The 18,969-nt window shown below is 35.5% G+C and overlaps 1 protein-coding gene across 1 annotated transcript in view; it reads left to right on the top strand.

Annotated features, from left to right (window-relative positions):
* Positions 1-2,183: 2,183 nt before the first annotated feature.
* The window catches only part of LOC125094189 (transmembrane protease serine 11G-like), a 33,896-nt gene continuing 17,110 nt past the window's right edge, over positions 2,184-18,969 (top strand). Inside the window, exons 1-5 of the mRNA XM_047719862.1 lie at positions 2,184-2,244; positions 11,344-11,502; positions 12,831-12,949; positions 16,203-16,270; positions 16,876-17,036. Coding sequence (XP_047575818.1) covers positions 2,184-2,244; positions 11,344-11,502; positions 12,831-12,949; positions 16,203-16,270; positions 16,876-17,036 — 568 coding nt within the window. The remainder of the gene's footprint in view (positions 2,245-11,343; positions 11,503-12,830; positions 12,950-16,202; positions 16,271-16,875; positions 17,037-18,969) is intronic.

Here is an 18,969-nt window from a genome sequence, read left to right as displayed (position 1 = left end):
TTTTTAGTATAATTCTGCTCAGCAAAATTTACTTCCCCAAACTTCTATTTTTGTAACACACCCCATTGGTCATTGCTGTAGTAATTTTGGATTAGGACCTGTGTTCCACGGAGGAAAATGCTCATAAGTAGAAGACAAGGAACTTGAGTGGGCTCAAATAATTAGTACTTTTATGTTCTTGGGTAAATTCTTATAGCCTCAAGTGAAAAATGAGTAAATCATATTTACTATGTGAACCTTACTAGATGTGGGATGGATCAAGGGTTACAGGGTAAAGCTAAAGCTCTTTAAAAACTCTAAAGTGCTATATAAAAGAAAGCTATCATCATCATTATTATTATTGTTAGGGTGACCTCTGCCTCACCCTTCTACTCTTCCACTTCACCCTTTGTTCTCCCAAACCTGTTTGAAATAAGGTGGGGCATCTTTGAGTAAAGGACCACTCCCTATCTTCTCAGGGGCCCTAAGAGTCTCTAGAACCACCCTCAGGAGGCTCTGATTACACTGTGTAAATTTTATCAAACACAGACAGAAAGAACTCCCAACAATTAAAGATAGCTTATCAGATATATAGAAATGCCATTTATATTTAACTGAAGGAATATAGTCATCCTTGGGCAGGAATTTTGCCACTGAAGTGTGAAGATGAGTAATAGGAAATGAGATGAGAGAACTATCTGTACGCTTGGTTACCACATCGACAGGACTCTCCCAAATGAGTGTGATTTCTGTGTGGTGACTGGACTGCCTTGGTCAGAGCAGAATGTTTACACTTTTTTTTTCCTTTTTCTTTTTTTCTTTCTTTCTTTTTTTTTTACACTTTTCAAACCATCCCATTTTGTTCAGTAGGATCAGCAAGTCTTCATTCAAACCTGATAGCAATAGCTAACCTCAAGCAAGCACTTGCTCTTTATTCATTCTCATATCTCTGTAGGAGTCATCTGCATTTTCCAGATTAATAAACTCGGGCTCTAATAAATGAGGTGAGGTTACGTGACTAGTGAGTGCAAAGGCATTTTGTCTAAAAACATACAGGGCTATTTCCCAACCCACACATGCGACCAACCTCTCTTCAGAGAGCTGGTGAGGCTACTGTGATTAAAGCAACCTCTTAAAAAAAAAGTAATGTGAGAAAAACATTGCCTATTTTCTGTTGAAGACTATAAGATACATGCAGGATTGGCTAGAAGAGGTTAAATATCATGTAAAACTGCAGAAAATATTGTAACACTGTGCTGTCCTCAAACATATTCTTAAGAGCCTGACCCATAACAGTGCATGATGCATGCATTAAGGTGAACCCAATAAATCAGCTACTATCAGCTTCTTCTTCCTCATGAGACATCAACCCAGAGACCCTCTTAATATGTGACATATACAGGACAGATTAAACAGATGTGTGGGATGTTGAGAAAACCATCTGGGCAATCAGAGAAAGTAGGAGATTTTCCTCTTAATTATCTAGATAATGTCTTAATTCTTGACATCTTTTCAAAGTGATTCTGACAAATTGTAGGAAGACAAGACTAGAACCAATCTTTTCACTCCTTATTCCATATACCCTTCACTTAAATTTCATTGTCTCTGAAGAAAGCAGAGCAATGTCACTTCAAAGAATAAACCAGAATTTATTGCCCACATTGGGCCAAACACTGTGTTAAACATTAATGTTGTAAGTAGAAGAAAGACAGAGAACATGGGCACAGAAATAAGAGATTTAAAAAAAAAAAGGCACAATGGTGATAGCTGATGGGTTAATGGATGCTATCTTCTAATTATTTCTATTTTCTCAGTGAAATGGTTTTAAGGCCATCAGCTGCGGGTGAAGATGAAAGAGGAGGTATTAAAGATTTGAGAAGATAAGGTATGAAATAATCCTCTATTTCTCACAGTAGTAGAAAGAGAGAATAACTAAGGAAGTATGATGCCTAGGAAGCACTGAGGCCAACTTGAAGTTAATGCTCCTGCAATTTAAAAAGAGACTCATCAGCAAAATTGAGTATTTTTTCTCCAGCCATATTTGTATAAACACAAAGTAGGTGAAATTTGTTTTTAACCATGGTTGGAGTTTTGCTATATGATTATGATATAGAGAGAGAAGACTACAAGACTGAGGGTGTATGCCAGGAATGAGTATAATTAGGGACCATGGGCTTTTTGCCAAGTAAGAGAGCAATGCCAACATGAGGGTGATGGGAGACAGTGAAAACATTGTAGGATGTGTTGTTTATAAGTTCCAGTGGGGTACTAAGGCAGTTGTGGTAGTTGCAGAGTTGGGTGATTAAAATTTAGATTATGGAGGAATTGACACTATTGGCAATGACAAGACATAGAGCATAGTGTGAGACTGGGCAGCTGAGGTGGGGAGAAGGACAAAGTGGTACAGATAGCCAGAATATGAAATAGAACATGACCAATTTTGTTGTATAGCAAAATATGTAAAGGAAGCTTCAAGGTTGCTTCTAACTGGAATGGGATTGCAGTGAAAGGAACTGGACCTTAAAAGAGGGAGAAGGCATTCAAGTAGCACATTGAAAGGTTTCCAGAAATGGTAATGCCAGCAGCTGCAAAAAGAGGAGGTTAGAAACACAGAGGAAGAAAGAATATTTGAGGTAGAAGGGGTGAATGTAAGGAACAGACTAGCACATGTGCAGGGAAGTAAGAACCCAAAAGTAAGTTAGACACAATAAATGAAAGACACTACCTATACTTAAAGTTGTCCAGTGGGTTCCTATAACTCTTAGAATTATCAGTACTTTGTCATCACCTTCAGGGTCCATGATCTGATCCTTGCTTGTCTCTCTGGCTGAACTTTTTCTCCTCTTTCTTGGATCTACCATGATCCAGCACTCTGGCCTGATTTCTTTCAGGAACTCAGGAAGATCACTTTTGTTCCATCTCTAGAATCTTGCTGCCACCTTGTTGCTCTTTACCTAGTTCTTCTAGAAGCTTCCCAATTCACTTCTCAATTCATCTTCGCAATTCATCTCTCAGCTGAAATGGCATCTCTCCAGGGATAACTCCCCACTACTCAGTTAAGCACCCTCTCCCCCCAGCTTCCACTCGCTCTCTATTCATTAATATACTTTGTTTTCAAGAGTTGAGACTTATTCTTTGGCTTGTTTTATTTTTGGCCTCCTTCCACTAGCTTGTGAGCTTCACAAAAGGAGGAAACTTGCCAGTCTTGTTTGCCACAGTTTTTCCGGGAGCAGAATCAGCTCTTAGCACATAATGAGATCTCTCTAAATATTTCCTCAATGAACGATTGGATGAATGAATGAATACTAATCCAGAGAATTTATGGTCTGCATAATGAGAAATAGTTGAGAGATTTTGAATGAGAGAGTCACACTATTAGAACTGTATAATTGGAAAATAATTCTGGCAGCAACATTGTAGAATGTATTTAAGGGGAAATTATCTAGATAATTAATTAATAGATAAAGAGATCTATTAATGGCTACTGTGATTGTCCAAATGAAATACATCTAATGCCTGAAGTAGGATGGTGTAAAGGACATGAAAAGAAGGGGCCAAATGGGAAAGACAATTCAGAAGTAGATTGGCTTTGTGAAGCAGTTGTGCAGAGGGAGATGTTCTATGATTCTGAGTTTCAGAGAGTGGGTAATCTAGAAAATTGTAGATAATTTTATTAACATATATACTTGCTTTTTAAAAATGTGATTTAAAAAAGTAAAGGAAGAGTTTAATAAGAAATGAACAGATTATGGTAGAAAGAAGGTGATACAATAAGAACAAAGCAGAAGAAATGAGTAGAATGAAGAAAAGAGAAACAAAAGCTACCATGGAAAGGGAAAGAGAAAAACAGAAAAGATTAATGAAGATGTGGAGAAATTATAACATTTTTACATTGTTGATAGGAATGTAAAATTGTGTAGACACTTTGGAAAAGTTTAGCAGTTCCTCTTAATGTTAAGCATAGCGTTATCATATGACCCAGAAGTTTCACTCTTATCTCTATATGAAAAAGAAATGAAAACACATGTCCACACAAAAATTTGAACATGAATGTTTACAGCAGCATTATTCATAACAGCCAAAAAGTAGGAACAATTCAAGTGTCCATTAGCTGATCAATGTACAAATAAAATATAACATATCATAAAATGGATTATTATTTGGCAATAAACACAAATGAAGTCCTACCTTCCACTATGGAAAATGGTATGGGGTAATACATGCTATCATACTGATAAATTTTGAAAATATTATGCTAAGTGATGGAGGACAAATACAAAAGACCATATATTATATAATTCTGTTTATGTGAAATGTCAAGAATAAACAAATCTATAGAGACAGAGAATAGATTTATGGCTGTCTAGAGTCAGGGAGTTAGGAAAAAATAGAGAGGGACTCTTAATGGGTACAGAGTTTCTGTTTAGGGTGATAAAAGTTTTGAAAATTGATTGTTGTGATGTTACACAACTTTGAGAATATACTAAAAACTAAAAACCGTCAAGTTGTACACTTTAAATGAGTGAACTGTAGAGTATAAGAATTATATCTCAATAAAGCTGCTAAAGTAACAAAGAAAGGAAGGAAGGCAGGAAGGAAGACACTAAAAAGCTCTGGCAGCTCAAAATATGTTTTGACTAGATGTAAAAACTCCTGACAGTTATTGTTCACTGAACCTGTCAAAATTTCCTACCTATCATTACCCTTCCTTTTTGACACTCATGTGACTTCTCCAGCAGTATCACACCCTTCTTTCAATAGTTTCTTCTGACTCAAGAAAGGCTTTCCTTCATTTTCTTTTCACATTTTAAATTTTACATTATTTTATTTATTTTTATTTAAATTCAAGTAAGTTAATATATAGTATAGTATTGGATTCAAGAGTAGAATTAGTGATTCATCACTTACATATAACAGCCAGTGTCATCCCAACAAGTGCCCTCCATAACACCCATCATCCAGTTAGCCCATCCTCCCACCTAACTCTCTTCCAGCAACCCTCAGTTTATTCTCTACATTTAAGAGTCTTTTATGTTTTGCCTCCCTCTCTATTTGCCTCTTATTTCATTTTTCCTTTCCTTCCCCTATGTTGATCTCTTTTGTTTCTCAAATTTTACATATGAGTATAATCATGTATTTCCCACTGGTCATTATAGTGACAGTAGAACTTGTTCATTAAAAAGTATTTGTAGCTAATACATCAGTGCATGCTTCAATGTTCGAAACAAGACCTGCTTTTTTGTGGAGGTCAAAATTTGTTGTTAAACCACAGTAGGAAAAGAATGATTAAGGATAAATGAAGCTTAACTAAAAATCTTAGTAAGGAAGACACACAAATGGCTAAAAGACACGTGAAAAAATGTTCATCATCATTAGCCATCAGGGAGATTCAAATCAAAACCACATTGAGATACCACCTTATCCCAGTTAAAATGGCCAAAATCAACAAGACAGTAAACAACAAGTGTTGGAGAGGACGTGGAGAAAGGGGAGTCCTCTTACACTATTGGTGGGAAAGCAAGTTGGTGCAGCCACTTTGGAAAATAGTGTGGAGATTCCTTAAGAAATTAAAAATAGAGCTATCCTATGACCCCACAATTGCACTACTGGGTATTTACCCCCAAAAAACTGATGTAGTGAAAAGAAGGGCCATCTGTACCCCAATGTCCATAGCAGCAATGGCCACAGTCGCCAAACTGTGGAAAGAACCAAGATGCCCTTCAACGGATGAATGGATAAAGAAGATGTGGTCCGTATATACAATGGAGTATTATGCCTCCATCAGAAAGGATGAATATCCAGTTTTTGTATCAGCATGGATTGGACTGGAAGAGATTATGCTGAGTGAAATAAGTCAAGCAGCGAGAGTCAATTATCATATGGTTTCACTTACTTGTGGAGCATAAGGAATAACACAGAGGACATTGGGAGATGGGGAGGAGAAGTGAGTTGGGAGAAATCTGAAGGGTTGGATGAGCCTGGTGGTGGGTATTAAGGAGGGCATGTATTGCAAGGAGTGCTGGGTCTGGTGCATAAATGATGAATTTTGGAACACACACACAAAAAAATTAATTCAATTTAATTTAAAAATATACATATTAGTAAGAGAGGGAAAATGTACCGATAAAATAAGCTGTGTTGGCCAAAGTGGGTGCAGTATCATTCTGGCCACTTTATCTTCAGTAGCCCAGGTCAATGGCTTGTACATCCTTTTTGGTCCTCATCAGGTTTTAATTACCTCAGTACTCTAAAATTTCCTTCAAGGAAAAGCTTCTCATGGAACTTCACTATGTAAATTTGCATTAATGAGCAGAATTTGGAGAGTAGCTCTCTCTGCCCTTGATTATCCCCTTTTGAACTCTTATCAACTAAAACACCAGTTATTTTAATTATGACATCAGTCAACTTTTCATTTATGAAACATTATGTCTTTCTCATTTGCATAATGTGGAGTTACAGAAACAAGACAAACAGCTTGTCAGAACATGAAACATAGAAGGAAGCACAAATCTTCATTTAATCTTTCGCACAACTTTTAGTTAGTATTTCTACTCACATCACAGATTTTAAGCAAGTCTCATCACATCTGGTGCTACAATTAAAATCATCATCATCATCACTGCTAAGCCACTGTTATTATGAATAATAATACCATCACCTCCTGATATTTGCATAACAACAGCTTTCTTCCAGAGTTATTCTGCCTTCCCTGGCCAATGGATTAAAACCCCATCCAGATGATTCACCCATCTTGTCTTGTCTTAAGCTTTCTCATACCCATTATTGTAATTTTTTCCCTATGGATGCTCCGAATGTGAAAGTCTGATTATGTCTACCTCTGAAACCTGGGATTTCTCTTGAAGGCTCTGGTAGTCCCCCTTCTCTCAAGCTTAGATCCTGTTATCTGCCAGAATTCTGCATGGAAATCATCAGGGCTTTGATAGTCTCCCTAGGGGCTTCCCAGTCTGTGCATAGTTTCTTTCCTGTGTTGTCACTTATGTATCAAGGTCCTGGGCAACAGTTCTTATCTCTTTCCTTCATAAACAGCACATCTACTATCCAGCACGCGCTTTTCACCACCTCACTCCATTTCATCAAGTACAAACCCCTTGGTATCTTTTTCTGCTGCTTTTGATAATTTAAATAAATAAATAAATAAATAACCAAAACTCCTAAGTCTTCACCATGTTTTAGTAACTATTCTAAGTGCTCTTATGTAAATTAACTCATTTAGTCTTTGCAATAATCCCACAAAATGGGTATTATTACCCCCATTTGTAAAAGGATCTGAGACACAATGAGATTGAATGCCCAAGGTCCCATAGTAGTGGAGCTGGGATAAAAAATTGGGTAGGCTGGCTGCAGAACCCACACTCCTAACTACTATGAACCTCTTTCAGAGACCATGGACCCTTCAAATTATGTGGCCATGGCTGTGGCAGAAAGAAATCCTTTTATCTCTCATCTTTGAATCACTGAGGGACAATATTTTGGTTATATAAAGCATTTTAAAAGCTCCCGGAAGGGACGCCTGGGTGGCTCAGTTGGTTAAGCGGCTGCCTTCCGCTCAGGTCATGATCCCAGCGTCCTGGGATCGAGTCCCACATCGGGCTCCTTGCTCGGCAGGGAACCTGCTTCTCCCTCTGTCTCTGCCTGCCACTCTGCCTACTTGTGATTTCTCTCTCTCTCTCTCTCTCTCTCTCTCTGACAAATAAATAAATAAAATCTTTAAAAAAATAAATAAATAAAAGCTCCAGGAAAAATAATAGATGCTAGGAGAGCTATCTAAAGGGAAGAACCTGAATATATACCTTGGTAAAAAAAAAAAATTGTGACATTGACTGACTGACACTGATAAGAGCAAGAAGAGTCCATTCCATTCTGCTGAGCTTTGATTCAGGAAATACCTCCCATGAGAGTCTGGATAATGAACCACTCAGAATGTTACCAAAGGCAGGGGAGAGATCACTGCTTTGACTCTTTGTGAAAGGTTTTCTAGATTGACCTACTTGAATGAATAGCTTTTGTCACTGCTCCTCTTTGCTTTGGCATAAATACCTCAAAGGTGAGGTCACTTATATTGTTTTGTTTGTTTGTTTGAATGTCAAAGGCTTCTCTAAGGCTGGTTTTTCCTACACTGTAGTGAATCTGTTTAGTCATCTGTCTGGGATAAGTCTGACCAAATTAATTCTTTGAATTGGAAGGATTAGGGGGAGCGAGAAACAAGAAAGGAAAGAGGAGGAGAGAATTGTCCTTTCGAGATTTTTAAGCGCAAAATTTGTAATTGTATCTTGATTTCAGGTAAATGCTTAAGCTTGTTTTTTGTCCTAATTCATCTCTAACAAAACTCTCTGCTAAAAATAGTTTTTGTGTTACAAATAGTTTAGGGTCAACTCCTCTTTTATGACACATTATTTTATTTAGTAGACAAATATTTACCAAGTACCTATGAGGTTCAGGCTCCACCAATCTGGAATAATCACTGATATCAGCCATTGAAATTCATTAATTTGCAAGTTAAAATTAGATCAGTACTGAAAAAAATCAGTGAGAAAAAAACATTTTATTTTTTAAAAAAATATCTAGGAATAAATATTTTGTGCATGTCTACATAATTAAGAAAATGTACTCAAACAATTTTTCAATTGTGACCCATACATAAGTCACAATGACGTTTCTGGTGTTAGAAGTTCAACAGGAAACCCCACCCTTTTGATAATGAGCGTTCTGTTGTGAAATAAACTTCCTCTCTATCAACGGTTTTCTGTATTGGACTCAGAAGAGAAGACAGTGAGAAAATGGGCCCAGCATTTTTATTTATTTTTTTTTTTTAAGATTTTATTTATTTGACAGAGAGAGATCACAAGTGGGCAGAGAGGCGGGCAGAGAGAGAGAGAAGAGGAAGCAGGCTCCCTGCAGAGCAGAGGGCCCGATGCGGGACTCAATCCCAGGACCCTGAGATCATGACCCAAGCCGAAGGCAGAGGCTTAACCCACTGAGCCACCCAGGTGCCCCGGGCCCAGCATTTTTAAACTTGAAAAAATTATCATTTTCAACCATTATTTCCTCCAAAGAGAAATCATTAGTCCTCTGAAATTCTCTTAGAAATACTCTATAACTCTAGTAGCAATTTGTGTACACTGTGTTCCTTCCCTATAGACTCTAAGTTCCTTGAGAGGAAGATCTATTGAAGATTCTTCATTATATTCCTGTTTTGTGCATAGCAATGTTCAATAAATGTTTACTCAGTTAGCTAATTAACACGTGCATTATTTAGGTTTACCTCTATTCTCATTCATAAATTCTACTTTCTCATGTATGTCCTTGAGAAATCCTTGTCCTTGTCTTCTGTCTCCTTGTCTTTGTTTGTGCTTTCCCTCTTCTTGTCGTACCCATCATTCTTGCTGATTCCTCCTCCTCAGCTTCCAAAACACAGTTCAAAGGATAAAATCTCTAAGCAAAACCATTTGTACCAACTCATGTCTCATAACTTATTGGGCATAATTCCACCACGATATTTATCACTTGTATTTTACTGGTTACTTAGTGTGTCACTAGATCACATGCTCTTAAAGATAGGACAGTATGTCTTATTCATTTTTCAATCCCAAACAGAAAGTATTTGGCAAACAGAAGAAACTTGGTAAATGTTAACTGAATGAGTTCATAATTGCCTATGATCTTCCATTAGTAAAAATGGTAAATATTTTCATCAGCACTTTCCTTGCCCCAGCAGGACCCCAGCTCTTCTAAAGATACTTCAGATGTCTGTAGATTTTAATAATCTTGTCTTGATACCAACCAAAGAGTAGCAAGCCAGAGTAACTCTAGATCCTTCCAGAAACACAGCAGAATTCAGAATTAGTTCTACCTGACTGAGATACTTAACAGAGATCAGGTTGATGGTTCTGGGGTGAGGAAATTGCCTGTAGCTTCTTTGCCCAGATACCAGAATACAGAAGTATCCCCACTTTTTTCAGATTGTTGATGCCAAAATGCCCCTCTCAGTTGATATCTTTGATTAGTAAGTGAGGATCTATTTTCTACTTTACCACAGCCATCTACCAACCCAGAGAAGGTAATTCTTTTTTCTGCTTTTTCATGTATAATTTTATCAGAATGGTATATTTAACTTTCAGAACCATATTCTTGCCCAGTGCTCCTGTGAATTAGATCTTCCTGGACAACCCATGCCAGTCTCATTCTAGCCTGCCTCAACTCTGTAATTGTGCAGATTTAGTCTTTAGGCTGTGGGCTCTGACTCTGGGATAGGACAGAACTTTGTCACATTTCTCTGCCTCCACATAGGTTTCCCAAATGACAGTCATTTACATACAACTTTCATGCTTTTTGCCATATTTACATACTACTAGTATCATTATTGCCTTAATATTTTTCTTTAAATTGATTCATTATTTATTGAAGTAAATACAGCCTTATCTTACTTAATACCATCGGTTGAAAATCATAGGTCTGAAATCTTATAACACTATGAAATAGATATTCATCAAATATACCAGTGGTTCTCACACCATGATGTTCCTGGGTCCAAAGATCTGAGCTATCACTGTTTATTTGTTTGTTCATTATATTGGTGATCTCTTTTTGGTTTACCTATTATTTCTTCTTTAGAGTTCTATTTTCTTTTCTCCAACCCGTCCTATTTTAGATGCTTTTCATATGTATTACAGATTACTCATTTTATAAATGGAGATTATAGGATTAAGTATAGAGTTTTGAAAAAAGTTCCAAAAGCCCAAAACCCAGTTCCAACTCCCTCAACATCCAATTTTGAGGTTTTATCTTTATTATTATTTTTTATTTAAGTATAGTTACATACAATGTTATATTATTTCACATGTACAACTAGTAATTTGGTAAGTTTATGCATTCTGCTATGTTTACCACAAGTATAGCTACCATCTGTCCCATTACATTACTAATACCATATCATTGACTGTGTCCAACTCCAAGTTTTTAGTAATCACTCTGAGCCCCTGTTCGTTCATGCCAGAATGAGAGGAGTGACCCAGAAGCCCTCATTCTTTGAGGCTTTTTGGACTTGAAGCCCATGAGCCAAATATATGTTATTTGACCATTTACAAAGAAAAAAATATTTCAGAACACTAGCATGATGAACCAGGAAGTATATGAAACAGTAGTTAACTGCTATATAATTCTGACTTTTTAAAATCGAAATATAAAGTCAAATGTCAATCAGTGATATTTTTCATTGTCAGTATTTTTCTAACTTTATAGAACAATATATTCAGATGTTACCAAATGCAATATGGGCTAAACACAAATTCTAGGAAAAAAAATTCTATATCAAAACTAGGCAAAACTAAGGTTTTAGTATTTAAGTTCTGTTTGACTTTAATACACAACTCTCTCTCAAAAGGCCAGCAATATTGGGTCGAAGGACAAGTTCACTGAGACCATGGATGACAGCCCTTATTGTCACAGCTGTTGTGTTGGTTCTAGCGATAATCATCGGTCTCCTTGTTTATTTTTTGGCATTTGGTAAGTCTATCTCATTGTATTCTTTTAAAAATTTGAAGATCTACTCAATTTATTTCAAACCCTAGTATTTTCTAATATTTTGAAGTGTAATTTTCATTGCAACAATAATTTTCTTAAATGTATGTAAGCTTTGCAGAATGCAGTATTAATTGGTTTAAACATATCTACATTTGGGAAATGATCATCCTTTACAAAAATTAATTCTAGCATTTAAAATTTTAACTGGCTCACATAATATTATCTTGTGAACAATGCAACACATCTTATGCTATTATATAGTTTAATAATATTTAATGCACTGAAAGTAAAAACATTATTTTAGTAGCAATTCTGACTTCAAGGTTAACTTATGAGAATATATTACATTCTATCATAATCTAATTAATAGTTTAAATTTATGAATTATCACTAACAGGTAATAATTTTGTCAGAAAACAACTGACAACCACATGACTATGAAAACATGTGATATTAAAAATGAGTTAGAAATGCTTGCAAATCATATATATGATAAAGGATTAATATCCAAAATATATAAAGAACTCAAATAACTCAATAGCAAAAAGCCAGACAATCCAATTTAGGAATGGGCAGAAAACCTGAATAGACATTTTTCCAAAGAAGACATACAAATGGCCAATAGGCACATGAAAAGATACTCAACATCACTCATCATCAGGGAAGTACAAATCAGAACCACAATGAGATATCACCTCATACCTGTTAGCATGGCTAGCATCAAAAAGAAAAGAAAAGTTACAAGTATTGACAAGGATGTGGGAAAAAAGGGAAACCTTGTACACTGTTAGAGTATAAATTGGTACAGCCACTGTGGAAAACAGTATGGGAATTTCTCAAAAAATTAAGGATAGACCTACCAGATGAGTTAGCTAATCTACTTCTGGGCATTTCTCTGAAGAAAATAAAAACTAATTTGAAAAGACATATACACCCCCAAGTTCTCTGCAACATTATTTACAATAGCCAAAATACAAAAACAACTTAAGTGTCCAACTATGAAAAATAAAGAAGATATGATATACATGTATATATATCACATATATATATGCATATATGGAGTATATACAAATATCAAATTATTATGTTATACACCTGAAATTAATATAATATTATATATCAATTTTAGTTAAAAAAAAAAAAAAAGGGAGGTATTGGCCATAGCTATCACATGTTTAATTCCCAAGAGTTCATCATTATAGGACTTTTTGCATGTTATTCCTTCTACTTTGATATGTATGCAGTTCAAATGAACTAAAGAGAAACCCATTACATTGCTAATACCATACCATTTTTGTTCTCCCTTCCAGATCAGAAATTTTACTATTACCAGACCTCATTCCAGATCCCCAGTATTGAATATAATCCTGACTTTTCAGCTGAACACTCAAAAATGAGAAGAGACTTGCAACAAAAAGTCAATAATGAAGTAAGTCTGTCATCATTCCTACTCTGACAATACTATGGTGAAGTAGAAGGTTAAAATAAAGTAAGAGATAAGTTGATAAAATATCAAATTATACCTATGTTGGGGATGCCAGATAAAATATAAAATTCTCAGTGAACTTTTATTTTTTTTAAAGATTTTTATTTATTTATTTATTTGACATACAGAGATCACAAGTAGGCAGAGAGGCAGGCAGAGAGAGAGGAAGGGAAGCAGGCTCCCCAATGAGCAATGAGCCCGATGCGGGGCTCGATCCCAGGACCCTGGGATCATGACCTGAGCCGAAGGCAGAGGTTTTAACCCACTGAGCCACCCAGATGCCCCTCTCAGTGAACTTTTAATTTTAGATCCTACTGAAAATGTATTTCATTCAACATTTTAAACATGCCTATACTGAAAATGATCCATTGTTTATCTGAAATTAAAACTTAACCATATTTTTGTTTGCTAATCCTGGCAACTTTAATCAACAGTATCTCAGGAAAATTGGAAAAATACACTGGGCAAAGAATAATTGCACCAAAGACCGAATAATAGGATCGCAACAGAAAGATTAAATAGCTCAAATAAAAAAAAAATTATTAGACTAATCTGGAAACACAGTTCAATCATTTGGGCACAATGATACAGTGATACACTACTACGTATCACTGTATTATTAAGCACCTAATGTGTGTATGACCCTGATACCTTTCTCACAAGGCACCTTACACAAAACCTTTATTCCTGAAAATATATCACATAAACATACAGACAAGCTCTTCTACTGAAGACTTCAGTTGTGTACACAGCTTCTACTGAGCCTAGCACTGACCGAAGATGACAGATTATTCTTGCCAGGTTCTTTATCCATTTCCTAACCAAAATGAGCTGATGAAATGAATTAAAGGATGGAACTGAGTGGGGTTGGCATGTCTGTTCAAAAATACATCTGAAGGAAATTTTGATTAAAGAAAATTGATTAAGGTGGGTATAGTTTTTGTAGGAAGCAATATACTGAGTTTCGTACGTCTAAGCTTTGAAGTCAGAACATCTAGATTCATATCCAAATTTTACTTCTTGACAGTTTTTGAGCTTTGGAAAAGCTACTTTAGCCCTCAAAGTTTCAATTACAAAACAGGGATAATTTCTCCTCTCTCTCTGAGTTATCCTGAAGACTAGTTTATATTGCAAATAAAAAGTATGACAAATTATGTCTGAATAAACGTTAGCATCTGTTTCCTGTGCTCTCACATAACTTTCATACACCTCTGTTAAAGTGCTTACCACCTTGTTACATCATTATGATTTTGTATGTCTATGCCCCTCTGAATTTGTGAGGGGCCAAGTCTACTTACTCATATTTTCTGTTGCCTGTAACTATGTCTGCCACATGGGAAGACCATAAAAATATACTTCAGTGAGATGACTAGTAAATAAATGGCCTACTCAGAACTGGCTCTCTCCTCTAGAGTATAAATGGAGCCAACGTAAAGAAGGAAAGTATAGTAATTTAGACCAGAAGTTGGAAATTTTTTTTCTCTAAGATGCCAGATAGTAAAGTATTTTCAGCTTCGCAGGCTATGTGGTCTCTGAAACTATTCAAATCGGTCATTGTAATGCAAAAGCAGCCATGGGCAATACATCAACAAATGAGTATGGCTATGGTCCAATAAAACTATTTATGGACACTGAAAGTAGAATTTTGTCAAATGTTTAGATGTCACAGAATATTATTCGTCTTCTGATTTTTTTGACTGTTAAAAAAATGTGAAGATCATTCCTAGATGATGGGCCAAACAAAAACAGTGGCTGTCTGGATTTGTCCTACAGGCTATAATTTGCTGACCACTAATTTAGATTATAAATTACAGTCCTAGGAAATACTGTCCTAGGAGAAATGATTAAAACTAGTGCCTAAAATGAATTTTAGAAAGTTCTTGTAGCGCTCAGTAATCTAAACTCTTTATATGTTCAGTTATAACGTATGGTTCACAAAGCTGTGATTTCAAAAGAAACAACAAAAAATGATGAATTGGAAAGAAAAGGGAAGGAGGCAGGCAGAAATTTTTCAATTATATTTAAGATATATAAATGTCATATATAAAAATATATAAATGAATATAGAACATCTGGAAGTACATAACAAAAATGTAAATAGCAGGTTCTCTATACCGTGATTTGGAAATGATTTTGATGCTTTTCACTTTACTTTGCTGTATTGCTTGCTTTGTATAACTTTTTACAATGAACATGTATTTGTTTTGCCAAATAATGTATGTGTGTACATAAAACTATTTCCTTAAAAAACAAATTTCCCTTCATAATTAGAAGGAAAACATGTGGTTATTCAATTTTTTTTAAAGATTTTATTTATTCATTTGACAGACAGAGATCACAAGTAGGCAGAGAGGCAGGCAGAGAGAGAGAGGGAAGCAGGCTCCCCACGGAGCAGAGAGCAGAGATGCTGGGCTTGATCCCAGGACCCTGGGATTATGACCTGAGCCAAAGGCAGAGACTTAACCCACTGAGCCACCCAGGTGCCCTGGTCATTCATTTTTAAATAACTATTTATTTTTCAATAAATATGTTCACCAAACTATGTAGTATGACATGTCATGGCACTTTACCAGAAAAAAAATTGTTAAATTAGTTGAATGAAAAGTATTTATTCAACTAAAATGACATACAAGTGGCATGTACAGTTTTGTCTTATTCTAAGTAATCATTTCATGTATTTTTCTTGATAAGTATATTCTTTTTAAGGAAGTACCTGATAAATATACATTCTCATCCTCTCCTCCTTTTACCTACCACAGGATCAAAATATGGTCCAAAAACTTCACTAAAGCCTACAAAACTGATCCTTCAATCACAGCCATGATGATGATAACCGAGCTTGACTGATAATGGCTGTTAATTCCATACACATCAAAATTTTCAAAGAAATTCAGTCTCAGCACTTCCATCCGAATGTATATTTTATACCGGCTACTGAAATATCTAGCTTAATTCAACTCTTGATATATATCAGACATCTTTGATCATGTGACAAGTTGTTCAAGTATCAACATCCAATTTTAGAGGTGACCTTATGACAAGAGGATTATGCCCAGATGAGCTTTCTAAGGATAGTTGCAAACAATCTTAGAAGTAAATGCTATTACTGCGAATTTTATACAGGCATTTTTGTGATATGTTGAAATGTGTGAAATGATGTTTTAAAAAGTTCTACGCTGTTGTTTTCTTTTCTCAGATAGAGAATATATTTCGAAGATCCAGTTTAAATCATCATTACATCAAGTCTCATGTTGTTGACTTTAGGTAATCACAACTAATGAATTTTTATGATAAAAGGAAACTTTGTATCACTTAATTATTTTTCATTGTTTGATTTGTGGACAGGATCTAAAAATTTTAAATTTATCAAGAGCAAAAATATTTTAATATTATTACATTTAATTGTCATTTCTTCTTTACAGAGTACTTGTAAGGAAATAATTTCTTAGCTTGGATAGTGATACAACATATTCTACTGGTTGTCCTCTTAAAGACTATTGCATTCAGCAAAAGAATCTTGTAATCCTTGAAAATACTCTTCTCTGTTTTACTAACTTTATGCACATACACACAAAGTTGATGGATTTTTTATGTATTTTAAGCATTTTTTATGTATTTTTCCAGAAAAAAATATAGATCGCTAAGATACTCTGCTTTCTCTGAATACGATCAAATTATACAAGCAGGGGATAATTTCAGTATTAACAACTATATGATACAGGAAGGAAGGAAATCCAAAACAGTAAAATATATAAAGTATTCATGTTGTATTTTCTAGAAGATATAACTAATGCTTAAATACTAGAGTATAAAATAATTATAAATATGGCTATTACTCATTCATTGATTCTGGTGTTTTTCTTTTTCAGTTCAAGTAATGATGGTTTGAAAACAGATGTCTTGCTTAAGTTTCAGTTTGCTTCTAGCCATGCAGACACAGTAAAAAGGCAAGCTGACAACATTTTGCATCAGAAGTTGAAATCAAATGAAAGCTTCTTGAAGATAGATACTTCATTACCTTATCTGAAAGGCAAGAAATCCCATTTTCCTTCCCTTGTTAGAGTTTATCATTTTCCCATTCTTCTCATCTACAGAGAAAGCTTTATTTCACCATAAAATGAAACCACTTTTCATTTTTAAATTTCTCATTTACTTGATAATAAACAAATCTCCACACAATCAACACAAAAGATTTTCTTCCTTTGATTAGTATGGAGATACGTATGAGACAAAAATTATACGGTAACCCAAATACAATATTTCTTTTTTTTTTTAAGAGTTTGGTGCAGTTCTTTGAATTAATTGAGCATGTATGAGATAAAAGCCTAAACTCTGCTACTGATATAGGAATCTGTGGTGTCTGGTTCTTTCGGCTCTATCACTCTCTCCAGTCAGGATCCAGAATGAAAGAGTGGCATGAACACAGAAATCACATGAGGGATACAAACATGATTTGGCTCCTGTGAAAGGAGACTTGTCATTTTTTTCCTGACACTACCATGAGCCTTCCTACAGTATGGAGGATAGGACTGGCCCAGGGCATGGAGGAGACAGAAGAAGAAAAATGCCAGACCCTGATGATAGCTGTGTCTGGCATAAAGGCACCATGTCATTTGCCTCACAGGCATAAGGAACTGCGTAATAGATATTTGGGGTATAAGATTAAACAAAGCTCTTTATAATTCCAAGGCTATTGTTAACCTAACATATACTAACCTTGAAGTTGCCATATTTTACAAGAATTTGTATAAGCTATGAAATGAGACACTAAGGCTGACTTGTAATTACAGTTACTAATAAGTTTTCCCTTGGTACTTTTTCCCCCAAAACAGTTCCAGAGGGCTAGAGCAGATATATCATAATATGCTGACAAAAGAGTAGATTGCGGGGCGCCCGGGTGGCTCAGTGGGTTAAGCCGCTGCCTTCGGCTCAGGTCATGATCCCAGGTCCTGGGTTCGAGCCCCACATCGGGCTCTCTGCTCAGCAGGGAGCCTGCTTCCTCCTCTCTCTCTGCCTGCCTCTCTGCTTACTTGTGATTTCTTTCTGTCAAGTAAATAAATAAAATCTTAAAAAAAAAAAAAAAGAGTAGATTGCATTATAGGTTTGGTGAAAGTCAAAAAGGAAAAAAAAATGGCTTGAAGATAAGAACTTGAAGTTTCTTGAGTAATGCCCAACATTGAATTCTGTTAACCATGCAGATAGAACAGAGTAAGACTCTGAATCCAGTGCTCTGTGCTTTAGATAGCAAAGACAAGACTTTCTGAAGGATGTAGTAGGTATGTGTGAAGTTTTGATTTTAAAAATAATTTAATTTAATCTTGAGCTCCCATTAAGCCAAACGTTACAAACCTAAACTCTGTCATTTCTGGATCTGTCCACCCTGACTTTGTGGTATTAGGGCACTTAGGTCCTTCATAGTGTTGCTGGATCTAGATGAGGGATTGGTCTATTCAGGTATCTGTGGCAAACTATCCATTACCAGATCTCTTGCCAATCAGAGCAAGTTACAGTTAAGACATTCCTCATTCCCATGGAATGGTCTCCTTGGATTTAGCATTCATCCTTTCTGTGCTTACCAAGGGTATTCTGAAATTAACTTGTTTATTTTTTATTTCATCTTTTTCTGCAAAAGACTGACAAGTCCTTGAACACAGGGAATATGTTTTCTGTAGTTACAATCACATCTTGAAGATTAGCACAGAACTCAGCAGAGAGCCGGAACATAAAATGATCTATCTTTAACTCTATAAACTAGCTCATTCTCTTGAAAGTGGGCAGGAAACAAAAGCAATCTTTAATTAAACAAGCACCACAGAACACAGAGGAAACTAGACCATTCTTCCTTCCATATAGAGCTTTAAACTACACAAAAATACATAAAAATTTTAAAAACAAAACTCATAGAAATAATTTCCGTATATAGGGTAGAAAGAAAATGCCTGGAATGCATTCTAGAAGAAAGT

This window comes from Lutra lutra, chromosome 2 (assembly GCF_902655055.1).
Source record: "Lutra lutra chromosome 2, mLutLut1.2, whole genome shotgun sequence".
Taxonomy (NCBI): domain Eukaryota; kingdom Metazoa; phylum Chordata; class Mammalia; order Carnivora; family Mustelidae; genus Lutra; species Lutra lutra.
This window is presented reverse-complemented; position numbering and strand designations above follow the sequence as displayed.